At 39.6% G+C, this 27,711-nt stretch overlaps 1 protein-coding gene across 1 annotated transcript in view; it reads right to left on the reverse strand.

Annotated features, from left to right (window-relative positions):
* Positions 1–7,083: 7,083 nt before the first annotated feature.
* SEC11A (SEC11 homolog A, signal peptidase complex subunit) overlaps positions 7,084–27,711 on the reverse strand; it is a 32,781-nt gene continuing 12,153 nt past the window's right edge. The window contains exons 2-6 of the mRNA XM_068991059.1: positions 24,694–24,803; positions 19,965–20,114; positions 13,328–13,447; positions 7,459–7,516; positions 7,084–7,276 (exon numbers count right to left, since the gene is read on the reverse strand). Of these exons, the coding sequence (XP_068847160.1) occupies positions 7,226–7,276; positions 7,459–7,516; positions 13,328–13,447; positions 19,965–20,114; positions 24,694–24,803 (489 nt within the window). The 3' untranslated portion in view covers positions 7,084–7,225. The remainder of the gene's footprint in view (positions 7,277–7,458; positions 7,517–13,327; positions 13,448–19,964; positions 20,115–24,693; positions 24,804–27,711) is intronic.

Below are 27,711 nucleotides of genomic sequence, written 5' to 3' on the forward strand. Positions count from 1 at the left end.
GAGAAAATAAAAAGCAGAAATTTAAATGAGACATAAATGAGCCTAGAGAAAAAGGAAGGGTGACAAACAGAGATGCTCCGAATAAGATGGTGTAAAATCATTCTCCTGGCAAATCTCTGAGCACAGATCCCATATGCGTAGGTTGTGGAGAGAAAGAGAAACATCTTGGGACATCTCAGGTCCTGCTCTTTAGGTTCAGAATGGCTAAGGGGCTGTAGAATCAGGAGAAATGCATAATCTTTAAGAGAGGAAGAAAAGGTGTCAGGGATATTTGATACAATTTCACAAAGTCAGAGGAAAACACATAGGAACTAGCTAGAATATCAAATTTTAACCATTATTAAGGAACTATTTCAGGAACTGAAATTGCCAAAATACAAAAATTTTTTAAGACAATATTCAAAAACAAAATAGAAAAGATATCTCTAATGAGAAAGTGATGAGGATGCCAAGAATGGCTGAGAAACCTAAGCAGCTGCTGCTCAGCTAAATAGCACAGATGCTCAGGAAAGTTACAACAACCCTAACCAAGTGAGAAGCCCCAGGCCCCACGTTCATAAGATGATTTGGGTGTAATAGGTACTTCAGAGGGCATTTCAGTAATGGAAATAAATACTCTTTTAACTCCAAAGAGGTTTGAATACTTGGTAGTTTACCTGAGAATCTCACTATTTCTAGGAGATTTACTGAGGAAATCCATGGAAGAACAACCTAGGGCTTCTATGAAAGAACACCCAAGGGCTTTGTGATTGTGGGGTTTATTCCAGATAAATGAATCTCATAAGAGCTTATAAAGGTAGAATAACTGGGTTATGACATTGTGGCCTGGTTAACATAATCAGAATTCAAGTTCTGGCTCTGCTACCCACAGGTCTGGAGATCCTGGGCAAATCTCTTCACCTCCAGTCTCTCTCTTTTGTAAAATGGAGTTTATTTTGAGGACTAAAGGAGAAAAAAAAAAATCTGCTATAAATTCAAGAGCACTTGGCCGAGCACTGGAGAATTTGGAGTACGCACTATTAGTAGCTGGATCCTAGGAAAAGCAAAGCCTGCCTTACATCTGAAGCCCATTACAGGGGAAAAAGTCTCCCTGGGTAGCGGGTGAGGCCATGGTATTGACACAACAGTCCGCAAAATGCCTATCACATCGTGACTTGTTTGATAAACAAATGCTAGTGTACCTACCTCAACTTTTGACCAATTCCAAGAAACATGTTCTACATGGCATTCTCTCTTCTTGCTCAAATAAGTTGTCAAGTTGACAACTCTCATCAAAGCATCATGCGAGCAAATTTCCTTACTTGCCTACCCAAAGTCCCGAGTGCAAATTATTTTAACTAGATTCCTTGAATTAAAGCTGGAAACCAGCTTGAAAGGGTTCCAAATTTGGCTCAACTGGTAAAGAATCTGCCTGCAGTGCAGAAGACCTGGGTTAGAACCAGCTTAGCAACCTAAATAAACTGGCCAGTTAAAATAAGGGTTTTACAGAAATGATTCTTGATGGAGAGTAGGTGGCATTCCAGAAACTCCTAAAATTAACAGAACAAGGATCTATAATTTGAAAGTTGCATTGAATGTAACTGTATATGAGAGATGAGTAACTACTGTTTTTATAATAGAAACTTAAGAAGCAAGATAACATGTTCTTGACTGGTAAGGATTAAGAGGCTGGATATAACAGACCCGAAAAAAGGTTTATCAGAATGGAGAAGAGGTATGAAATTTTTGTTTTCTTAAAAAAGACCATGAGTTTATAGACTTCCCTGGCGGTCTAGTGTTTAAAACTCTGCACTTCCTTCCAGTGCAGGGGGTACGGGTTCAATCCCTGATCAGGAAGATCCTGCATGCCACATGATGTGATCAAAAAAAAAAAAGACCATGAGTTTTTAAAGATTAAGGAAAACTGCTTTACAGGAAAACTAACTGAAGGAAGATTCTGGCTGATTAGATGGGTAGCTGATTTTTTGCGAGGTGGCTTTCTGCAGAAGGGGCCAAACTGTATCTGAACATTCTCAGGAACAGCTCTATGAAAATTATTAGGCTAATTAATATTGAGATTACTGCATAATGCTACACAGTGTCCTTGCAGTGAGGTCTCAGAAAAGAAGTTTCTAGATCTCTGAGTGTCATTACAAGTTTTAAAAAAAATTCCCACTTTATATCCATTCCATGAACCATAGAAATGATTCTTTCCCTCTTCACATTAGCCGCTAAGAAGCTGAGAACCAAAGCGATGGATCTCCTCCAGCAGACAACAGGCTCTTCTGACATGTCTTGTAGGTACTAACCTCACCTCCCATTTTATCCTTTTCTCCTCTCATGCTTATTTCAATCCCAAATTCTTCAACTGTTTTATATCATATCACACAGTACTGGAAGTATCTTTATGAGCCACTTTGCTCCAGATCCTTTCTGGAACACAAGAGGGTATAAATAAACCTAAAATGTGAAAAACACTGTGACAGGGACTAGGGGATATCCAAGAATGAATTACAGGCTGGCGTTGTTTTCATGCCTTCAAGGAGCTAGCTGGAGAGCTGGACATACACAGGACAAACCACTCTGAGGACAGCGCACAAAGTACTGAGGAGACAGCACCGAGAAGGAAGCACTGTGTACCCGAGAGCTTGGCGAACTAGAGACACACCTCTGTGAGCAGCCTGTGCATCTCTTAAGGTTGCACTTACGATCCTATGTGGGAAGATCTGTTTACACATTGCCCCAATTAAGGCACTGAGTTCCTGGCAGAGGAGGGACCTTGCCTCACTCATCTTTGTCTCCCCAGAGCCTGGCCGCAAAGCTGGCTCAATAAATGTCTCCTGAATGAGAAAGCTTTTAGTAAGTAGAGAAGTGAGCAGGCACTCCAGGCAGGGCAACCCAGCATAAACAAAGACTGGATGTCTATACAGTAAGACCAATGTCAAGGCTATGAGAACCTGGGGTCTGCTAAGAGCTGAGGTCAGAAAAACCCTGCGGGCCTGGGATGCTACAGGACCTAGAAGGCAATATCCTTGCTGTTTCTGATAACCTCAGCATATTCTAGTTCCTAACACTTTTTGGTTACACAGAATTCTTTCTATATCCAGATTCACCATAATTACGAGTGAAGGGTTAAATTTGTTGCTTTATTTCTGAAACTTCTCTGGTATTACTTGAGGTTATAATAAGGGAGAATAGAGACAGAGACATGCCTGGCCAGGGAACAGCCTGAGGAGCTGACAAAGGTCTGTATAGTCAAAGCTATGGTTTTTCCAGCAGTCATGTATGGATATGAGAGCTGGACCATAAAGAAGGCTAAGCGCTGAAGAATTGATGCTTTCTAACTGTGGTGCTGGAGAAGACTCCTGAGAGTCCCTTGGACTGCAAGGAGATCAAACCAGTCAATCCTAAAGGAAATCAGTCTTGAATATTCACTGGAAGGACTGATACTGAAGCTGAAGCTCCAATACTCTGGCCAATTGATGTGAAGGGCCAACTCACTGGAAAAGATTCTGATGCTGGGAAAGATTGAAGGCAGGAGGAGAAGGGGATAAGAGATAATGAGATGGTTGGATGGCATCACTGACTCAATGGACTTGAGTCTGAGCAAACTCTGGGAGATTGTGAAGGACAGGGAAGCCTGGCGTGCTGCAGTCCATGGGGTTGTAAAGAGTAGGACACAACTGAGCAACTGAACAACAACCTGAGGAGCATCCTGAGGAAGGTGGACAATCCATTCAGCCAGCTACAATTTCTGAAGCTCAACAGAGTGAAAAATGTCGTAAGAAAGGTACCTTCAGAACCAGGGGGAGCTCCCACACCTGAGGGGTTATTAGCATTTGGTAACATCCTTATGCAAATGACCAAGAAATACATTCAGGGATAACAGAGCCTTTATTCCAAGCCTAGGTGCTTTGAGAAGCCTGTGACTCCCTAAGAAAACTGACAAAAACCAATATTTCTCCCACTGAGAAAGAGAACACAGGAAGAGACCAAGAACACGCAAACAAAAGGAAGAAAACAGGATTAACATAAAATATTCTAGAAAGGGAACATGCCGTTTTTAATAGAACCGTTGGGAGATAAAGTTTTTAGATTTAAATTTGGCAAGACCAAGACAATGTACTCACTAAATATCAGGCAAATACAAGTCACTTTCATGATTCATATGCTCCGATCCAGAATAACAGCGCAACAGTGATGCTACCCTTAGTTACTGCTTTTGGTTCCAGTGCGTGATTATACGGAACACTTAGTATATGCTGCCGGATGCTATTGGGAAGACAGAGCGCAGTGTCTGTAAAACGGGGCTCTGGCACTGGAGGAACTTACAATCTGACAGGGGAACTTGAGTCCACAGCCACCAGGATACACAAATAGTATAAGGCTGCAAAACACTGAATGACAGAGAAGGATAATTACGCTGTGAAAAAAGTGAGACTCGGATAAGCAGAAATGAGAGTATGAAATAAGTGAAAACACGGCGGGACAGCACAAGGTTGCTTCATGTCAGCACAATTCAAAGTCTGAACTTCACACGCAGGGAATACGAGAGTAAACACAAAATCTGCGGTCTAAAAAGAGACGCTTCCTAAAGGTAAAAGGGGTACGAAAATGAACTCACAGGTGGAAATTATCTAAAACGGGCACAGACCAGCACGTTATAGGAAAACTGGACATAAAGTCACGCAAGCAACAGTCATGAGTTATGTTTCTGGAGTCAAGGCATGGCAGTGAGAATGGATGGCTCGGGTAAATGTCGGCTTTTAGATGATGAAATATGATGAGAAAATGATGAATCCAGGCACATATGCCTTTGAAGAAAGGTTGAAATGTGAAGGGGAAGCTTGCACGAACTGCCATTAGCTTCGGTTTAGACAGGACAATCGGCTGGAAGAGTCTGTGGGAGCAGAGAGAAACAGGACTGGAGCTCTGGCCAGGCGCCTGGAGCCCGCGCGTGGATACTGCTGAGAGTGGGTGAGCGCGGCCAGCAGACAAGCCCAGCATCACGCTCCCAGCTGGGGCTTTCTCAGCTCCTCTTCGACTCTCTTCACTCACAATGGTTAAATCCACCTACCTTCCCACTAGCCCTGTAAAATCTCAAAGAGCTTATACTTCCCTGAAAATAATGAATCAAGCACCTCTGGCAGTTCTTACATCTCCAAAGAGCTTTTAAAAATACATCTACTGAGATTTCCCTGGCGGACCAGTGGTTAAGACTACACTTTCAATGCGTGGGGCATGGGTGTGATCCCTGTTCAAGGAACTAGGATCCCACATTCCTTGTGGTGTGACCAAAAAACCACATTATATTTACTAATAAAATCTCCCAGTTTTAAGTCTTATGTTTTACCACTAAAATATAAAACCTGGGAACACGGTCCCTCGTTCCACAAATAATGTGTTTTGTTTTGTTTTTTTAATTTTTGGCTACTAGAGTGAGTTCAGTATTTTCAAATGATCTGATTGCTTTTCAGAGAAATTTAGCTGTTGCTTCAAACTATGGCATCCAGTAAAAGAGGAGAAACAGTAATTTTATAAGACTGGGTATGAAAATAAGCAAGTGAGGAAAATATAAACACTTCCCTCCCAGTAAGTGTAAAAGGAGGAGGAACCTGGATCACAGAGGATACAAGTACACGCATGTTTACACTCTGGCGAGCTAGGATCACAAAGAACTTTGAGATCCCAACCTTTGCCAGCAGAACACATCACTTCTCCCCAGAGAAGTCTCAGAAAGGCTGGTACAAAAACAGCCAGTTACTACTGGCTCACCAGTTAACCCCACCATCTTTAGGAAGAATGGAGTAAGCAGCAATTTTCTACCACACGTGGAGGTGGGGGGACATTTCAGCACTCTCCTTGGCTCATGAGAAAATAGAAATACTATGTAATCCTCAAAGACAGGTTCAAAGAAGCTCTGTTAGCAGTAATTTGCCAAGTTTCATACTCTGTTGCTATCTTTAAGAGTCTGTATGCAAAGTTTGAAGGCTAAAGCCTAGAGAATGGATTTAGGATGGCTGATTTAGGATGACAGAAGATTAATCTCCCTGTTCTCATTCCATTAGAATTAAAGCATGGGCTGATTTCCACCTCAGTTGAACAAATCACAAAAACCATTCATTTAGCCTACTATTTTGCAAAGTATTGAGATTTCACACTAATACAGAGAGAACAGAAAGGATTAAATCTTTTGTGCTTAAAACACATCAGTTACCACATACTCCCTATTTCCTTTACTGTCTCAGTATTAAAAAAAAAAAATACAGCTGGGTTTTGCCTTTTTCACTTTAAACCTTGCCTTCTGTTAAGTCTGCATTAGAGAAAAGCAAAGCCAGGCACTTAGGAGAACAGATTCAGGCAAATTAAGAGTCTAAAGAAAACAAGTAGCACGCTTGCCCTCCAGCACCTTCCTCATGCCTCCCCCAGATGCTAAAACTCACTGCCACCCTGTAGAAAGGGCTGAGAACGTCTCAAGTACAGAAAAGGTTATAAGTCTACAGGAAAGTGAGAGTCACTGAACCTCTCAGCAACCAGCTGGGCTAATACACATCTGAGCCACACCTTCGTGAAGAGTCAATTTTATGACTAAGAGATCCTACTTCGGCTTCACAAAAACAAAAACAAGCAGACAAAAACCAATTGTCAGCATCAGGACAAACTTCTTGGCTGAAAAACTGTTCCCAACAAAGCCTTTACCTCCCCAAGGGGCGCTAAGAACCAGCACAGGAAAGCAAATTTCAAATGCTTTCCCGACAAACACAAGTCAGGGATAAGGGGTTTCGATATGCAAAGTCTTTTATTTAAAATTTTGAAAAGTTAAAGACTACGACCACCTCAGTATATGCCATTCCCATTAGAAGGACGGATGGCAGTTTCAAACTCGGGCAGAGCTGTATTTTCATTTACAGAATTCTGTAGGCACTTTAGAAGTGAAGCTTGGCTTCAAAATACAAACACTGGGGGCTTTGGCTCAACCTTTTAATATAAAAAATTCACTGATGTACAAAAATGCGAAGTGTGACAGTGACAACATGTGAAAATCTGTGACGGAAAGTCCCCTCGAGTGCACGCGGTGGTGCGCACACCCGCCCACACGCACTCGCATGGAAACATAAACGAATGCAAACCAGCGCAGCCAGGAAGCGCCGATGTGCTCTCCACTCCACCAACCGCAGATCGGCAGCTACTCCCAACATTCAGGAACAGAGAGTACAGCATCTTCCAGGACAGCAAGGCAGACTTCTTACTCACGATGGACCAGCACAAATAAACCCAGCAAAAAGAGCACAGCGTACTAGAAAACAAACACAGAAGCACAAGTCAGAGAAGCTTGGGGAAGCTCACAAAGCCTCAGTTCACTAACTGGAGTTTGGGACCATGGTAAGTCACTAAATCATCCAACTGGCCTTTCATCTTTTAACTGTAATCCATTTAATAGTTTCCAAAACTCATGAAACGCAAAGTATCAGATCTTACCTTAAATTTAGGATAGTCATTCATGAGGATCGTCACAATCCCAATATAAGGAACAAATCTAAACAAACAAACACACAAGAGATTGAGCATCACAGAACTTTCTAAGTAGCTATTATCATTTATGGAACATTCTCAGTTCTATCTTCCACTGAATACTGACTTTCAGCTGACAAAGTCCACTTGTATGTATACACTGTTCTATTAGACTCTTTCAACAGCCCATGTGATAGGGAAGTTAGCAATATCACCATTTTATAGATGAGGAAACAGTACCCCATGCCCGGGGTACATGGTAGAACCAGTACCAGATCTGAGGTTTCTGACCTCTAGCTGGTGACCCTAATGCCACGTGCTTATTCAGTGTCAGAGGCTGGGCTTGTTGTTATAACCTTGGGAAAGCTGTCAGTCTAGCTGGGGAGACCAGGCAAACACAGCCAGAACTTTACAAGGTACTTCATGGTAAGTGTCCCCAAAGTGAGTGTAACAGCTCTATTATAGTACTTAAGATTTCACCACTCTCTCCTTTTATAACCATGTGTAATCTGGCCTGGGCTCTCTTAATCCTGAAACTTCTTTTGGAATAGTCTAAACCCCGGTAGCTCAGTTGGTAAAGAATCTGCCTGCAATGCGGGAGACCTGGGTTTGATCCCTGGGTTGGGAAGATCCCCTGGAGAAGGGAAAGAATACGACTACTCACTCCGGTATTTTGGCCTGGAGAATTCCATGGACTGTACAGTCCATGGGGTTGCAAAGAGTAGGACATGACTGAGCAACTTTCACTTTCACTGTCTGCAGAAGACCCATCTCAGCACCTGTCTTCCTTTTCGTCTCTGCAGCGTTTGACTTTTGATGACCAGAATCCTGCCCATGAAACCTTTCTCCTTGGCTTCCGTTAACACACCAGTCTCCTCCTCCACCGCCACCTCCCTCGGCTGCAACACCTGTTTTTTAATTTTTCACTAGTTCTTGCTTTCCTGTCATCCCTAAAGTTTATGCCCTCAAACTAGGTAAAAACCGCGTATTAAATAATCTCATAGCACCTCATATATTTTCTCAGAAATCTTCATTATGAGTTTAATCACAGAATTAGTTGCCTAACTAGCTGGGCAGTTATCTGTCTTCCCTACTAGATGCTAAGCTCTCCAGGGGCAAAAACAGTGCTAATCTGCTCCCCACTGTATCTTCAAGGCCAAACATGATATACACTGTACACAGCAGGCTTCCAGCAAAGACTGCCAGACTGAAGGTTGGGATGTCCTGGCCTCGTCTTTTCTCTTTCCCTGGGGAATCTCATCTCCTCCCAGGACTTTAATTCTCCCCTCAAAACAAAAGACTCTTCAACATAAAAATTTAGGGGCGAGAAAGATGTGGGAGGAAACAGCTGTTAGAAATGTACAACTTCTTTTTCTTCCTCTGCTCCTGTTGGATTCCAGAGTGGACTGGGGATACCGTCCCAGAGCTTGTCCTAGAGAAGGGAGGCTGATCTTTGCCTCCTTCAAAGTATCTCAGGTATTTTCATTCAGGGCACTCACAACTGCTGCACACACCAAAGGTGCACAAACAGAGATGACCTCCTATGTGACACCTCCACCATCAAAGGCTCAGGCAGTCTTGGGAAACAGCAGCTTTGTCTGGGCTGCATTTTGCTTCCTTATGAGAGCTCCTCTTACTTTCTGTTTCCTGTCCCCACCCCATCCTACCCTTCTCCCTCCTGGCAGCACTATCCAGACACATCTCTCCTCCTCCCCAAACGCCCATTCCTGTAAGCTGATGCTTCTTAAAACCTACACTTCTGTGTGAGAATCACTTGGACAGCTTGTTATGACGCTCTGTCTTCCCAGGTTTACTGAGTCAGTGTACTGAGTCCAGAAGGTTAGGCCCAAATGACAGTTCTGCACATTTAAGAACAAGAAGCACAGCTTTAGCCAGTGAGATGCATGGAACAGGTGTGTAGTGACAATAACTTCTTCTTTAGGGCCCATGCTTTAGTTTTGACCCCTGGCACCTCTAAGAACTGAACAGTCACTACAGAATTGACTTGCTAAAGCTCTAGGAGGGTAGATAAAGGTTTTCTATATTTTTAATACACATTTTTTCTTTTTAATGCAACAACTCTATTTCTTTTGTCTCATTTATAACATTTCATATAAGGAAGAGTTTCCAGTCCATGAAAACAATTATCAGACTGCTAATTCTGGCCTGATGAGCAATCAGCAGCCATTCTCATGGGTAGAGACTTTCACTGTCACCTCCATACAATGAAATCTATGCTCAAAGAACCAGTGATTACACAGTCTGCTTATAGGTTATCGGTGGAAATATTTTTTTCCCCTAAAGGTGGTTTTACCTTGCTTATCATAAGTGAAATAGAAGCAACCTGATCTTTAAAAGTAACAGAAGCAAAATATAAGGTTGCCAGAATATGACAGGCAGTCCAAAGTCAAATGAAAATTTCGTCCCTCCATGGACAGACAAGAGCTGCTATCATCAGTCATCTTAAATTCAAATCATTTGCACTTTTTTCCTACTGAACTCAGATAAACTCTGCTGAAGCAGAGTTGATAATAAGCGAACGTTTAAAATAAGTTAAAAAAAAAATGCCACTCACAAAGCCAACTTCAACACCAGCCAGTGTGGCAAGTTAACATCTAGAAGGCAGAGTATGGGTAAATACACAGTCCCGGGAGTTCTCGGTATCAAAGGTGCTGCTATGAAAGGAGCCTCAGAAGGAAAAAGAAGAACCATGTGCTGATGTTTTGGGTGAAAATAATCTGTCAAATGTCAAGAGAGGTCTATGCCTGGGAAGTCTGGACCCTAGTAGCTGACTTAAGAAGGATCACTGTTTCCATCCCGGAATGATCTGTTTCAAGTTAAGTAAAAAGTACATTTTGAAAGCCTCCTCTATAAACCTGATTTCGGTCAACAGAGAGCTCACTTACTCTGTTCCTTCCTTTATTTTTATTCTCTTTATCATTGTCAGTATTTTTCTATTTCCTGATCTTCTGCTGGGCTTTCTCCTTTTCTGTTGCTTTCTACCCTTCTGAAACTAACAGCCTCTCTTGTGTTTTCCAATTACCTGAAGTTAGAAAGAATCACCCCTATTCTTAGTAGGTTCAGTATTAGTTTCACTTTCTAAAATTGTTTTATTACATGCTACAACATGAATGAACCTTGAAAACGTTACGCTAGGTAAAAGAAGCCAGACATAAAAGACCACATATTTAAAAACAAACAAACATATATTGTAAGATCCTGTTTATACAGCATGTCCAGAACAGGCACTCCATAGAGACAGAAAGTAAATGAGTGGCTGCCAGGGGCTGCGAGGAAAAGGGGACAAGGAGTGACTGCAAATGAATACCTAGTTTTCTTTTTGGGGTGTGGAAATGTTCTGGAATTAAATAGTGGTGATGGTTTTACAACTTTCTGAATATAATAAGACCCACTGTACTGTACACTTTAAAATGATAAATTTTATATCCCAATATATGTGATTTATAGCTCAATAAAAAATGTTCTAAACTTGTTTTTATTTAGTGCCTTAGGCTTCAGTGTGCAGCTGTTTGAGAAAAAAAAAAAAGTTCCAAGGTTGGGTACGGTCTGACTCTGAAATGTAGTTTAGCGTTTTATAAACACAATTTCCACAAAAGGAGGCAATGTGCCCCATTATGTGTCAGGGTTAAGTGGTGACAGGATCAACAGAAAGTGAATTTGTACACTTGAGGCTGTGCTCCTGCTACTCACGTGCCAGGTGCTTACCCTTCATGGAAGGTTACTTAATTCAGAGAGTTCCAGACTGTAACATTTTTTTAATTAAAAGCAAGAAAAAGGTCTGTAACTTTCAATATCGGGATTTTAGATATGACACGGTATACAGTTAGGGATTAAAAAAAGAAAAATTCTTCAGAATGACAAGCTACTTGAGAAAAAGAAAGCCTGGTTTCTCCACCTTTTCATGGGATGATTCATTTTTTTCATCCCAAAGTGAAAAAAGTGAGAGTGAGCAGACAGAGCAGCATGAACACCTGAGACTCAAGATCTAGATAAGGGACACTCTGTCATACCAGTAGGAGGATAAACAGCCAGAGCCTTAATATACACTCATGTTTCACCAGGTTACTCCACTTCTAAAAATGTACTGTGAAAAAAGCAAGGGCAGAGCCACTGAGACACGTAAGAGGAATATTCCTCGTTAACATTGCTCACAATTTTAACACAGAAAACAACTGAAGGCATTTGACAAATAGGAGGTTGGCTAAATAAAAACATGGTCTTTCCACACGGTGGAGTAGCATATGACTTTGATGATATGAAAATGATGATATGGAAATAAGTCTTTTGATCTGTAGACACTAGCAATACTGGGGGATAAAAAAGAGGTTAAAAGCAGCGTGACCATTCTTTCCCCATACATAAACTGTGTTTATGTCTGTATACACACTTACATATTAAGATTTGCATCTTTATACATAAAGATTAAAAGAACATGAACCAAAAAATTAAATATTTATGGAGGGGGTGAAAAGGAGAAAAGGGACTTTGCTTTTTGATGTCTGTTATTTCCTTGTGTTTCTATAAGAATCTGTACATTTGCAATTAAAGGAAAAGCAAAAAGACTCAAAGAAGTTGATATAACCAGCACCTTGGGAACAGAAAGAAATGGGGACTACGCCTTCTCCGAAGCCCTGATGTATCTAATTTGAATCACAAAAGTATGTTTGGCTCCATCCTAGGAAATCAAGTTCCCTTGAACTTGAGGCGTACACAAAATCCAGCTCTGCTGAAGACAAAACATATCGGTGCTCTTTCTGACCCATTGTCTTTAGCCCCAAACGGAACATCTCTTACACTGTTACTTCTACTTAACAACTTGAAATTATTTCTCTACGGGAACACGGTTCATCAGTTCCACTGTTGGCTCATGGGACCACTGAATCCACCGCATCTGTTCTAGGTTAGAAGAAGTAGATGTCCTGACAGTGGAGCAGAGCACCCCCGGCATCTAAATAGTGAGGACAAGTGCGGCCCATCTCAAGAGTCATACCAGTAATCTGGGGGCGATGGTTAAAACAGTGGGTTCTGGAGCCAGCCAGCCACTTTTAGTATCAGTGTGATCTTAGATAAGCAACCTCACATGTCTGTTTCCTCATCTGTAGAATGGAAATATTAGGGTTGTTCTGAGGTTAAAATGAGGTAATTCGTGTCAAGAAAGCACTTAGGATGAGTCTCTGGCACATAGTAAGCCCTAGTAAATGTGAGTTATTGTTAATACTATTAATAACATGAAGGTAGCAATAATCCCATACTTCCTCATACCAATAACTTACAATTCCTGTCCTCCACTCATCTGTTCTCCTGATAAAATCTGAAATAAACAGGCTTAATAAACCTTTAAAATTTCATTTGACCCCAGTAATTTCACAACCAGAAATAAAACAGTGTGGAATACATTATCATGATGAAATAAATCTAGGTGAGCACTCTGAGTTGCTGACTCAGTAAATACTGACACAACGCGAGTTTTAAGAAGGAGGATTAATATCACTCTGGATCCCTAGAGCCTAGCACAGAATAGACATCAGAGTACATGGGAGGTGCACAAAAACATTTCATAAATGAATTAAACAAATGAATTTTTAAAACTGTCACTCTAATTCATCCTCACCACTAATATTCTGTTCTTTTTCAGCAGTCCACATTCTCCCCTCTGGAGCAGTAGAAGTTACAAATGTGTTTTAAGAAGCGTACGTTTTCAAAAGACACAAGATGATTTGACCAAAACAGGACCAAACCATTATATTCAATTGTGTATGATCAGCCAATACAAATGAGATAGCCAATGTGTCATAAATCTCCCCTCTCTACTTACCCCCTTGCTCTTCCCACGACATCTTTTTTCTCTAACCAATGTTGTCCTTGTTTATAGAGGCCTCGATCATCAACCGCATTATTATCTCCTTTGGTTAAAAACTTGATATGTCCATTTTGCCTTAAAAGAGTAAGGGAAACCCAAGCCATCAAATACCTTCATGCCATTTGAAAGTACAAAATTTGCTCATGATAACTGAAAATTCCTATGGAACTGTGGTATTTTATCTTCATTCCCAATATCAAAATAATTATTTAGCCAAAAGATGTTCACAGCTGTGTTGTTTATAACAGGAAAAAACTGAAAACAAGCTAAAACGCTAACAGGAGTTGAAATCCATACAAGCATTAAGGATAATGATATAGAAGAACAAATTTAATGACATTAGAGCATACAAATTTTATTGTGAAAAAATATTACAAAATAGCATGTACAGAATAATTTTTTATATTTTTATTTTTATAATAAAATAAACACAAACCACCAACTTTCTGGAAATACCAACAGCAAAGGAAAACATTAAACTATCCTACAGGATATAATCTGCAAAATGAAGACAATGGGAAAATGCAGAATGACCCAGTTTCTTTAACTAATAAATCGCAAGAAACAAAGAAAGTTGGAGAAGGAATTTACAGATTAAATAAAAGACATAAAGCTATATTAACCAAATGCAACTGAGGACGTCCTTTAAATCTGGTTTCAAAGAAACTGCTGAAAACAGTTAAGACACAATTGGAAATATGAACAAAGACTGGAAACTTAATAATACAAAGAAACATTTATTCATTTTTTTAGGTGTAAGCATGTTAACTATCTGGAATCAAGCTTGCCGGGAGACATATCAATAACCTCAGATAAGCAGATGACACCACCCTTATGGCAGAAAGCGAAGAAGAACTAAGGAGCCTCTTGATGGAAGTAAAAGAGGAGAGTGAAAAGTTGGCTTAAAACTCAACAATCAGAAAACTAAGGTCATGGCATCCCATCCCATACTTCATGGCAAATAGATGGGAAAACAGCGGAAACAGTGAGAGACTTTATTTCTTTGGGCTCCAAAATCCACTGCAGATGGTGACTGCAGCCATGAAATTAAAAGACACTTGCTCCTTGGAAGAAAAGCTATGACCAACCTACACACCATATTAAAAAGCAGAGACATTACTTTGCCGACAAAGGTCCATCTAGTCAAGGCTACGGTTTTTCCAGTAGTCATGTATGGATGTGAGAGTTGGACTATAAAGAAAGCTGAGCACTGAAGAATTGATGCTTTTGAACTGTAGTGTTGGAGAAGACTCCTGAGAGTCCCCTCGACTGCAAGAAGATCCAACCAGTCCATCCTAAAGGAAATCAGTCTTGACTATTCATTGGAAGGACTGATGCTGAGGCTGAAACTCCAATACTTTGGCCACCTGATGCAGAGAACCAACTCACTGGAAAAGACCCTGATGCTGGGAAAGATTGAAGGCAGGAGAAGGGGATGACAGAGGATGAGATGTTTGGATGGCATCACTGACACGATGCACATGAGTTTGAGTAGGCTCCGGGAGTTGGTGATGGACAGGGAGGCCTGGTGTGCTGCAGTCCATGGGGTCGCGAAGAGTCGGACATGACTGAGCAACAGAACTGCCTGAACTGCTGCTAACTGTAGCTTATTGGAACCAGGTGATTGGTACATGGAAGTTCATTATACTGTTTTGTCTACTTTTGCGAATGTTAGAAATCCTCATATTAAAAGAAAAATTGAAAAATACTAAGCAAGGTCTAAAATGATAGACCAAGGTGTGAACAGCAGCTATCTATGGGGTTTTAAGTTTTTTTCTCCAACAAATATATACTACTTTTACAAGCCAGGGTCTATATAAACATCACCTTACTTTTTAGACAATTATTAGTTTAATATTACTAAAGAACCAGGCTTCCCTGGTGGCTCAGATGGTAAAGAATCCGCCTGCAATGCGGGAGACTTGGGTTCGATTCCTTGGTTGGGAAGATCCCCTGGAGAAGGGCATGGCGATCCACTCTAGTATCCTTGCCTGGAGGATCCCCAAGGACAGAGGAGCTTGGCAGGCTGCAGTCCATGGTGTCGCAAAGAGTCGGACATGACTGAGCAACTAAGCACATATACACACAAATGAAATAAATTAAATAATAATAATGATACTAAAGAACCATGTGGCTTCTAGTAATCTTAAAATTAATTGAAATTTACAGTTAACAAAGGCTATCTTAAAACTAACTCAAATGAGTCTGAGTTAACAGTTTGACTAGAAAGAAGAAAAATAGCTTCAGCTCCTACAGACTAATACCTACTTAGATTCTAAAGGAGAAACTGGCTCACTAGACACTAAACCATCAGCAGATTGAACTAAATTGGAGGTGTTGCAGACACTAAAAACATTCAAGTGCAAACAGTATCATTAAAAATGAGATTCCAATTAGAAAAAATGCAAATATATACAGAGAAAAATAACCTGTATCTGACAACTCAGTAAGTGAAAGAATGTTTGAAAAATCCTGGAGGGTAAAAGAAAACAGGTGTGTGTGTGGGGGAGGGGATAGTGAGTTGCACGAGACCATCATGAAAATACAAAGTAAGGACTAAGTCACCCCCATGGCAAATTCTTCTAAACTCTTTATCATGTGCCAGTATTCAATATCATCAAATTATAGTACTACCTACAGGCTGAACTTACTAAATACATATTAGAGTAGGCTATAAAATAAGATAAAGAGTTTATAAGTAGGGAAAATGTATTAAGAATTGCTCACAGGCTAATAAAAGAGCTATCCAAGAGAATTCAGTCAACTGATAACATTTAATAGCTACCTTTCACCAGGCTTCCCTGCTGGCTCAGAGGTTAAAGCATCTGCCTCCAATGCGGGAGACCCAGGTCGAGAAGATTCCTGGGTGGGGAAGATCCCCTGGAGAAGGAAATGGTAACCCACTCCAGTATTCCTGCCTGGAGAATCCCATGGACGGAGAAGCCTGGTGCTACAGTCCACGAGGTTGCAAAAAGTCAGACACCACTGAGCGACTTCACTTTCACCTTTTAAATTAAAAAACCAACTTCATTCACTCCTCTTTCCTAATGCATCCATTTTGGAAGAAAATAGAAGACAAGAAACAGCTGAGGGAAAGAGAAGGATTTAAGGAAGATGTTTTTTGCTGTTTGCCACAGTACATATTGCCACAGCTTTCATTCCAATCCCCAAAAAAGGCAAGGCCAAAGAATGTTCAAACTACCGCACAATTGCACTCATCTCATACGCTAGCAAAGTAATGCTCAAAATTCTCCAAGCCAGGCTTCAACAATACGTGAACCATGAATTTCCAGATGTTCAAGATGGATTTAAAAAAGGCAGAGGAAGCAAAGATCAAATTGCCAACATCTATTGGATCATCGAAAAAGCAAGAGTTCAGAAAAACATCTACTTCTGCTTTATTGACAACACCAAAGCCTTTGACTGTGTGGGTCACAAATTGTGGAAAATTCTGAAAGAGATGGGAATACCAGACCACCTGACCTGCCTTCTGAGAAATCTGTATGCAGCTCAAGAAGCAACAGTTAGAACTGGACATGGAACAACAGACTGGTTCCAAATTGGGAAAGAAGTATGTTAAGACTGTATATTGTCACCCTGCTTATTTAACTTATATGCAGAGTACATCATGAGAAATGCCAGGCTAGATGAGGCACAAGCTGGAAATCAAGATTGCTAGGAGAAATAGCAATAACCTCAGGTACACTGATGATACCACCCTTATGGCAGAAAGTGAAGAAGAACTAAAGAGCCTCTTAATGAAAATGAAAGAGGAGACTGAAAAAGTTGGCTTAAAACTCAACATTCAGAAAACTAAGATCATGGCATCCCATCCCATCACTTCATGGCAAACAGATGGGAAACAGTAGAAACAATGAGAGACTTTATTTTGGGGGGCTTCGAAATCACTGCAGATGGTGACTGCAGCCATGAAATTAAGAGACGCTTCCTCCTTGGAAGAAAAGCTATGACCAACCTACACAGCATATTAAAACGCAGAGACATTACTTTGCCAACAAAGGTCTGACTAGTCAAAGCGATGGCTTTCCTAGTAGTCATGTATGGATGTGAGTTGGACTACAAAGAAACCTGAATGCCGAAGAATGATGCTTTTGAACTATAGTGTTGAAGAAGACTCTTGAGAGTCCCCTGGACTGCAAGAAGATCCAACCAGCCAATCCTAAAGGAAATCAGTCCTGAATATTCATTGGAAGGACTGATGTTGAAGCTGAAACTCCAATACTTTGGCCACCTGATGCAAAGAACTGACTCATTAGAAAAGGCCCTGATGCTGGGAAAGATTGAAGGCAGGAGAAGGGGTCAACAGAAGTGTTTGGATGGCATCACTGACTCGATGGACATGAGTTTGAGCAAACTCCAGGAGTTGGTGATAGACAGGGAAGCCTGGCGTACTGCAGTCCATTGAGTCACAAAGAGTCAGACAGGACTGAGCGACTGAATTGAGTTGAAATGACAGTACGTACAACCTTACCTGCATGCACATCTCTGGTGTGTTTTTTTTTAATTCTCAACTTTAATTCTGAAATGTTTCCACAATGTTTAATGCAGCCTTTATAGATTCCATGATAATCCCTAATCTTCGTATGACTTTTGCATTTCTAAGCTCTTTGTTTCCTCAGGATTTTGTCTTCAGTTGCTTAATCAAGAAGGGTTTCCACATGCTTTATGCCCTTAGTTCTTTTTTAAAAAAATTTATTTCTGTTTAATTGGAGGATAACTGCTTTATAACCTTGTGTTGGTTTCTGCCATATATCAACATGAATCAGCCATAGGTATACGTATGCCCCCTCCCTCTTGAACCTCCCACCCAAGATAACTTTTTTAAAATAAAAAACTCCATTTCAAAGGATCACATATAAAAAGGTACAACTTCTGCTCCACCCAAAGCAGGGTCTGATTTTCTCTGATAAATCTGGGGGAAAGTTGGTCCTGATCTGTTCACAAAAGGCAGTGCTGAGAACAAAAAACACAAATACTCTGAGAATTTGGAAAACACTACCTGTACTGAATAAAGCTTCATGATTCTTAAACAAAAAAAAAACTAAGTAATTCCTTCCTAGTCACCAATAGAATGCCATTTAAAAATTATAATCTTGGGACTTCCCTGGTGGTCCAGGGGCTAAGATTCCGTGTTCCCAATGCAGGGGGTCTGGATTCCATCCCTGGTTAGGGAACTAGATCCCATGTGCTGCAACTAAGGCCCAGGGTATCCAAATAAATAAAAATATTTTCAAAATATTATAATCTCTCTTTAGAAAGATGGTAATGATAACCCTGTATGCGAGACAGCAAAAGACACAGATGTGTAGAGTGGACTTTTGGACTCTGAGGGAGAGGGAGAGGGTGGGATGATTTGGGAGAATGGCATTGAAACATGTATACTATCATGTAAGAAACGAATCGCCAGTCTATATTTGATGCAGGATGCAGGATGCTTGGGGCTGGTGCATGGGGATGATCCAGAGAGATGATATGGGGTGGGAGGTGGGAGGGGGGTTCATGTTTGGGAACTCATGTACACCCGTGGTGGATTCATGTCAATGTATGGCAAAACCAATACAGTATTGAAAAGTAAAATAAAAATTAAAAAAAAATTATAATCTCTCAATATACTGAGGTATAGAAAAAGAAGAACGGTCAGATCTTTATTTCATCAATGAAGAAAGAACTCTTCTAAGCTAAAATGTTTACAATGATCTTCAAAAAGCAACAGGGGACGACGGTTCCCTCTATTATAAGTGGAGAATATCAACTACTTGAGAGGGTTTAAGAATGAGGCAGGATTTACTTAGGGCTTCCTCATACTCAGGAACCTACATCCCTCCCACTGCCTTGCCTCCCTCTAATGTGTTCCCCAGGACACTGCCTTCTCCTCCACTTCTCCCTGCCTTCCCTTCTAACCAGGAGTGTATAGATTTGGAAGGGACGGGAGAGAATATGCCGTTGCACAGAGAGCACAGGCTAAGAACCCAGAGCTCACCTTCTTGAACTTCTTTCTGTCACAGACAGGGAAACTGAGACCTGAGACACGACAGCTTTTGTTCATTGTTACACCCCTCCTCCACCTCCCGTGAATTCCAAAGATCTTACGCATGTTCTTTTCAATTCTAAAATCCAAGTCTACATTTACAAGAATAAATAATTTCAGATTTCAAAAGTTTTCTTTGGAATTTTGAAAAAGTTGACAAATTTATTCTTAAAATGTCTGTGAGATTGCCTTAGAGGTTTACTTTTGAAAGATTAGGGCTACCTCATCCATTATATAAAAAGATCCTTGTTTGGGATCAATCTTTATGTGTTGTTTTTTCTGGGATGATATACAGGGTCACTGATCTGGCTGGGAAGTAGAAGAGATCCAAGAAAAATCTTCAGAAAAGCCCTCAGGGAAACAGATGAGTTAATAAGTATTTAGTTTTCCAAATGTCACCAAAAGAAGCTCATAAAAATGGACTGGAAGAAGGACCTAGGAGTTCCCCACCCTTTCTTAAATCTTTGGGCTATCAAAATGAAATACTGCAAAAGCTAAAACATAAACATATTTTAAAATAGAGAAGATATAGTTTGCACATACTTTTCATGAATCTTCAAGACTCGGTGAACTATAGGAATCTCTCTTCCTTCTATCCTAAAAACAACAATTTCTCCCACTCGTATGGGATCTTCAACTCGATTTGTTAGAAAGAGAAGATCTCCTCTATGAAATGCAGGTTCCATGCTGCCACTGGGAGGGAAAACAGAATATAACAACAAAAGAGTGTCTGAGATTAAATTTATTTTCAAAGTTAGATATTCAACAAAAGTTATCACCTTTGTAATATACTTAATACCTTAACAAATGTATCAACATACATGTGTACTGTCCCCCAAAAAAGGTTTCTTTATACTAATTAGTTATACTAAAGGTTTCCTTTAGTTAACTAGTTTCATTTCAACCATTACTATTCAAAAGAGCTTAAATTTTGAAAAGGGCAATGTTACTAATTCCTTAACCTTTTAAAATTTCAAAACAGAATATAAAAGAATGAACTTTATAATCCCTGCCCTTATTCTCCATCTGAAAACACTAAAGATATTCAAATATTCAAATGAGAACCAGATCATCTTCTTCTGCCATTTATAAAGATACAGAGCAAGATGACCTTATGGTTTCAATCCAACAAGAAGGAAAAACAGCTCATCAAGTCAAGGACAGTCAGCTACAGAGATAAGGCTTGTGCTATCAACTGATTTATTTTAAAAAAAGAAACAAGAAAGAAAACCAAGGACAAAAGCAGAGATTTTTGCCTAAGAATTTCAAAAACGAGCAAAGAAATTCAATTTCATGGTACTTAGTGGTTACAAACTTCTAGAGTGTCTTCTTACCTTTCACCTGTTCTACCTTATACCAAGTCCTTCAACGGTCCTAAGATATTTGCACTACTTGATGAAACTTTTCTTTCTATAATGAAATAGTGCATCAGTATTTCAGAAACTCAAACTTTAATTTTCAATAAGTTTAATAAGGAAAAAATGGATAGACAAGGAATAAAATTCAACACAAGACCAATGACAAGGTTCAAACACTTCTGTTTGAAGACTCTGGTCCTCTGTATATATAAGGGAGTATAGCAGTGGCTCCCAAACTCTGTTGTACATAAGAATCATCTGAGAAACTCAATAATCCCCATGCCCAGGTCATGTCTCAAACCACTTAAATCAGAATGTCTGAGGATGAGAAGTAGGCATCAAACCGATATTCTGTAAAGATCCCAGGTGATTCAAACACGAGCAAATTTGGGGGCTCACTAGAAATATGGATTTTTCAGCACAATGTTTATTCTTAAAACTTCTGTTAAGCTTCCTCATGGGGCAATCAATTCCCTTTCTAGGAAAGTATTCAGACAAAAGATGAAACACGTGTTTGGTGAAAACATTATAAAAGGTATTCTAGACATGAAATTTTCAAGTTTTTATTTTGGTTGATTTTTTAAAAAAAATCAGTGACATCCTTGGTTCAAATAAAATCTTGCTTGAAAATTATACAAATAAAACAGATAAAAGTTGAGTTGTCTGGTTCAATGACTCAGCTTTATCGAGCACTTATATGCAAAGTGCTAATTCTAAGTGGTGTTTCTTTATTTCAAACTACGATGTAGGTACTATAATTATCCTAACTTTATAGATAAGGAGACTGAGGCTTAGACTGGCCTAGAGTTATTAGTAAAAAAAAGAAATTATAAAAGAGGGAATTAAACCAAGGGAGTCTACTCTCACTGTGCTAAATTGCCTCTGAGATACTCTAGAACTTTAAGCAGGGAGTTATCATGATCACATTTGCACTTAAAAAAAAAATCACTTCAGAAGCTACAGAGTTTACAGAAGACATTCAAATATTTATCGGATTCATGAATAGATGCAAAAGATGAGAAGCTAAATTGGGAGACCTCTTGTCTAGGGTATTATCTACAACTGAATACTAGGCAATTATTAAGTGTTATTAAAACATGCACACTGGAAAATGATAAGGGGAAAAGACTGAAAAAAGAATGCATGTAGAGTTACCTCAATTATGTAAGAAATAATATACATTTTGAAAAAGAGACTAAAATGTTAATAGTGATTATATCCCAGAACTATAGGTGACTTAGTTTCATCTAGATTTTTTGTTTTCAAAATTTCATATAATGAAAATATATTAAGTGTTTTTAAATTTTTATTATAAAAGCATTTTTTTTAAAGGTCATTATAATAGCCCAAGCAGGAAATGATGAGGGCCTGAAACAGAACAACAGCAGGGAGGACAGCTCTAAAAGGGCAGAATAGAGGGAGGGAAAGCAACAAATGTGATGGTCAATTGGATTACAACAGAAGGGGGAACAAGAATGACTCCTGGGTTTTCAACACTGGCAACTGAGCAGACGGTGGGTCGTGACAGTCACAGAACTAGGAGGAAGAAGAACAGGTTTGGGGGAAAAGAAGATGAATTTCACTTTTATTGGTGGAGCTTCAAGTGCCTGGTCAACATCTAGGTAGAGATGTTAGCGTAGGATGAAAACAAGAGTGGAGATTCAGGGGATAAAGTTGGATGAGGAAAAAAAAAGGTTTAAGAATCCAGATATAGATGGCAATTCAAAACAGATAAAAAGCATGTGGTGAAAAGGATTATTAAAGAAACTTTTAAAAAATTAAATAATTAGTAGACTTACTATTTATTATCTGATCAAACTATACATTTAAATATAATACATCATCAATCAACTTTGTAAGAGGTCATATATAATTTATATAAATTAAACTGGGGAATTTCCTGGAGGTCCATGGTCAGGACTCTCCCACGGTAGGGGCCTAGGCTCAGTCCTCCGTCAGGGAACTAAGATCTTGAAGGCCATGCAGCATAAACATAATTATGTATAAATAAAAATAAAACTGACTTCAGTGTCACAAAGGGGGAAAAAAATCAGTTTTGAATGTTCCCTGAAACTTCAGTAAATAAAATAAATAATAAGTATCTGTCTTTATTCCCAATAGTTTCACTGAAGTCCTAAAAGTGGATTTTCAGATGGCCTGAGTCCTTGGAGGTACACTTGGATCTAGGTAAAAATTATATTCCTTGAAGTTTCATAAAACCACGTAAGTTACCTATTCTCTAATGACTACTCCCACCAGTCTTGACCAGATGCTCTCTTGACCTGGTCTCTTTTTATTTTTTTTTATTCCATGTTGACAATCAGAAAAGCTTAATATATGAATAACCTAGCTACCAAAAACTTATCCAAACATCCCTTTAAAATCCCAGCTGATATTTTCAGGACCACCCAAGTGTGGAGCAGGTGTTTAGTACAATCCCCTATTCACTCCATCATTCCAGTTTAAAGGTAATTAGACTGTCCTTAAGCAACTCCACTGAATGATACTCAGTCTGAAATAATCCCAGAAGAATCTCCAAAAGAAGCCTCCCTGGGCCTTCCCTCTACAGCTTTTCCCCACAGTGACAATTAGTGGAGCTTCTCCTTCCATTAGTGTTTAAACACTCACTGAATTCAAAACTGTCCAGGAACTTAGGGCCACACAATTTTAGACCTGGAACATCTCAGTCTAGCCTTCATTTTATAGATGAGAAAGCTATGATTCAGTCTGTAAGAGACTTGCCCAAGGTTGTACGAAAGACAATGAAAGAGCTAAAGACCCAAGTCTCCATACTCCTAGAACAATACATTAAGTTCTTTCCCAGATAATAAAATCCAGACATTTCACTGGATCTTTAAAATCACAACTGCATTTGATTAGTAATAAAGACAGACCGAGGGTGTGCATATGAGTATTAGTAAGGGAGGAGGAAGACACTGGAGACCCAGTGCTTCTAACCATTTACTGCTGGAAGTATAGCCTAGTAAGACAGAGTCAAATTCTTCTTGTTAAGACTAATGTACTATTATCTAGACTCTAGGTAATGTTAATGATTCAATCCATTTTATATTTATACTCTATTATCCCCAGAAAATACCTGAGACAGTATACATAATTAAGATTCAAATAAGACTAAATTATAATGATTCAATTAAATAACCAAGTGTTAATTCTCCAAAAATGAGTTACTAAATTAAGTTTTTAAAATTATTAAGCATATGAGTACAAGGATAGGGAAGGAAAAATCAGTACTATTTGTCACTTTAAGAGATGGCATTAATATATTCAAAATTCCTGAAGTCTATTTAGAAGTGATATTTAAAGGTCAGCATGAAACATGGAAATAATTAGTGAGGCTTCTGTACTGACACTGAGAACATGCTGCAGAAGAAGTCTTAATTTATGAAGATGATATATGATCTTGTAAATTAACAACTAAGTATCAGCCTTGATTGGAGAAGAAAATGGCAACTCACTCCAGTATTCTTGCCTGGAAAATCCCGTGGACAGAGGAGCCTGGCAGGCTACAGTCCATGGGGTCACAAAGAGTCGGACACGACTGAGCGACTAAACCACCATCAGCCCTGATAGACTAAAGTAAAAAAACATAAGAAGACAGAAGGATTTCGGGAAAATAAACTATACTGAAACATTTTCTTAACAAATGTGCCAAAAATAAAGCTCATATGGTAAACATTTCATGGAAAAGTCATGAGCCCTTTGGGATCTGAATGGAAAGCTCCTGACAAAGTTGAGAATTTCTCACAACTGAGAAAGAAAAACAAATTTTCTTCCAGGCCCTCTTCTGGGAAACAGTAATGTCTAAAGGACTGATATATCTGTTATTCAACATCTCAGTTTCTCTCCCAAGTTATGCCATGCAACCCCATGCCTTGAAAAGAAAAATTTGTTACCTGAGCACCACTACAATCGGACTTTCGCTTCCAGTTATGACCATTAACCCCTTCCAGATCATTAGTGCTGAGGAGACAATCATTCCAAAATTTAGGACTTGATAATAGAGCTGTAAGAACAAGAGAAGACATCAGATCCACAGTTAGCCCGACCGAGGAAAGCAACTGAGAGTAGTATCAGTCTTAAAGTTTCAAGTAGTACTATTAGGGCACCTGAAGTTCAGAGACTTCTTTTAAATTTTTATTTATTTTTTTGGCTGCACTGGGTCTTAGTTGTGGCATGTGCGATCCCTAGTTCCTTGACCAGGGATTGAACCCAGGTCCCCTATACTGGGAGCGCAGAGACTTAGCCACTGAACCCCAGGGAAGTCCCAGAGACTGCCTTTCAAACTGTGTAATAATTTCCCCATCAGCACATCCCAGTATAGCCCCTCAACCCACCCAAAGAATCCTGCTCTGCTTTGTTTGCTAAAACACATTACATTCATATGACAACATCATTTTCAGAACTTTTCACATAAATTAGTTCATTTGGGCTTCACAACCATTCAGCTTAAATTCCATCACATTCACAGCACATACCAGCCAACAGCAATGTACCTGTGCTTCGAAACTCCTCTAGGACTTACTTTTCTGCAATACATAGCCCTTGATAATTACAGGCTATTCAATGACATTTAACCTGAACCCTCATTTTATAGGGGAGGAAACTTAGTCTCAGAGAGAGGAAATGACTTTGTCAAAGCCAAACCTCTTGTTTTACATTATTTTTTGAAAAGACAAAAAATAGTCTTTTTATTCCAAAGACAGATTTAAGGAAGTAGAGTCAAAGAGGCTAAGGATAGACAAACTAGCTTTTAAGAAGTGACTGTGGTCAGCTTGTGGATCGGTAGTTAGGAATTCAGCTAGAAGCTCTATTTTCCAAACCTCCCATGCTAAGAAAGTCACCTATATACACTACTGGTTAGGGCAAAAGATTAAGGGCCCCAATCCAGAGTCACTGAAGGAAGGGCTGTGGGATTCTATAAAAACTACAAAACATAGTTTCATGATTCCTTATTTAAAACCCTTGGGGGTCAGAAAGGCTTCATAATTCAGAATTGGCCAGATTTTGAAAAGGTAATACCCGAACATACCATATAGTACATAACACTCCGAGCAGGCAATATCCTATAATCAAGCCTATTAATATTTCTGCAGCAAAACATAAAAAACATACTGAAATAAATAAAGCTAAAAATAGCTACATGTCAGTCAGTTCAAATCTGTTTTGCTGAGGAAAAGCTTTCTGTTTTCAGAAGGGCACAGATGCAGCATTGTCAGAACAGGTGTGGGATAGCTAATAAGATAACTGGTTGGGTTTTTTTTTTTTTTTTGGCTGCACCCTGTAGCGTGTGGGATCTTAGTTCCCCACCCAGGGATGGACCCTGTGCCCCCTGCCACTGAGGGCAGATTCTTAACCACTAGGCTATGACAGAAGTCCCTAAAGTAGCTGTTCTTTAAAAGAAAAATGAAAGATTTAAAAAATCTTGATTTTCTCTGTCCCTGCAAGGAGGTCACTATAATTACTCTTCTCTTTTTCCTCAGACATGTAATCCTATTTTCACTACACAATCATTGTTGTGACATGTATCCAATCATCGAGAGCAACCTCAACAGTAGAGAAAGAGGCTGAGTCTCTCACTATGTACAACTATAAATGGTCCTTAAAAGATGCCTGCTTGTACACCTCTGAGTCAGTGTGTGACTGTCAAAGCCTAGACAGAAGCACACCATCTGCGAAAACAAATATCCTACCTGAGCAAAAGTTTGAAAGTACCGTATTTTTCACTCTCTTCGCCCCTTTTCCATGACAAAAATCTTTACTCGAAAGCCCCTGCTTTCTTCCCACTGTATCTGAATGCTAATGAATGTACAGAATGAATGTAGAGAAAGCAGTATTTTGGGAACTGACAGAAGTAAGATGGCAGCTACCTAATCCTCTCATACCATTTGGCCACAGCAGGCTATTATTAACAGGGCATGTGACATATGCAGGGTAACAATCACAGAACTGAATAGCCCCATTATTTTTTCTAAGAAATGGCTGGAACATTACGTTCTTCAGTGTTCAAAGGTAAAGAATGTTATTAAAAACCAGTCAAAGCTCTATGTAACATCTCTTGGTAGCTATGGCATAAGGATTTATGTATGCTATTTTTCTTTTGCAGTTTTAGGAAGTAGTGTGTAGAGACTTCCCCCAAAAGTTCTATGACTAGAATAATCTACATAATTTAAAATACACAGTAAGTAATAAATAACAAGAATTTGAGAAAAACCTACAACAGAAAATTCAGCAAAATAAAGCTGATAGTAAGTTTAAATTTTATCATTTAACAAGTTCTAATATGGAAGCTGGGGCTTCCCTGGTGGCTCAGTGGTAAAGAATCCACCTGTCAATGCAGGATATGCAGGTTCAAGTCCTGAGTCAGGAAGACCCCTTAGAGAAAGGAATCGCAACCCCCTCTAGTATTCTTGCCTGGGAAATCTCATGGACAAAGGAGCCTAGGGGGTACAGTCCATGGGGTTGCAAAAGACCCAGAAACGACTTAGTGACTAAACAGCAACAAATCTGGAAGTTAGACACTTGCACTTATTAGTTACACAGCATTATATTTCCTGTTCTCAGAAGAGATACTTGAGGTTCAACAGATAGAGTATTTTCATAGGAGTCAGACTTCTAGTACTCTCAAGGGGAGACAAGCATGGCCATGGAAGCAAAAACCCGTCTGAGAGCCAGAGAAGAGCAGCTGGCTTTAGAGGCCACTTACTCTAAGACCTCAAACTTAAGAGACTTATTAATTCATAATCACAATTCCCCTGGTTTCTAATTCATAGAAGTAGCAGTTAGAAACTAGGTGTTAGAAGCAGATACACTGAGAGCAGCTACAAGTAAAACTTATGGCACTGAAAAACTGAAGCGTATGCAGAATGGACACTTCTTACGGTCCAATATGCAAAGTTACTGATAGTCCCAGT

The sequence above is a fragment of the Capricornis sumatraensis genome, chromosome 19 (genome assembly GCF_032405125.1).
Source record: "Capricornis sumatraensis isolate serow.1 chromosome 19, serow.2, whole genome shotgun sequence".
Taxonomy (NCBI): Eukaryota; Metazoa; Chordata; class Mammalia; order Artiodactyla; family Bovidae; genus Capricornis; species Capricornis sumatraensis.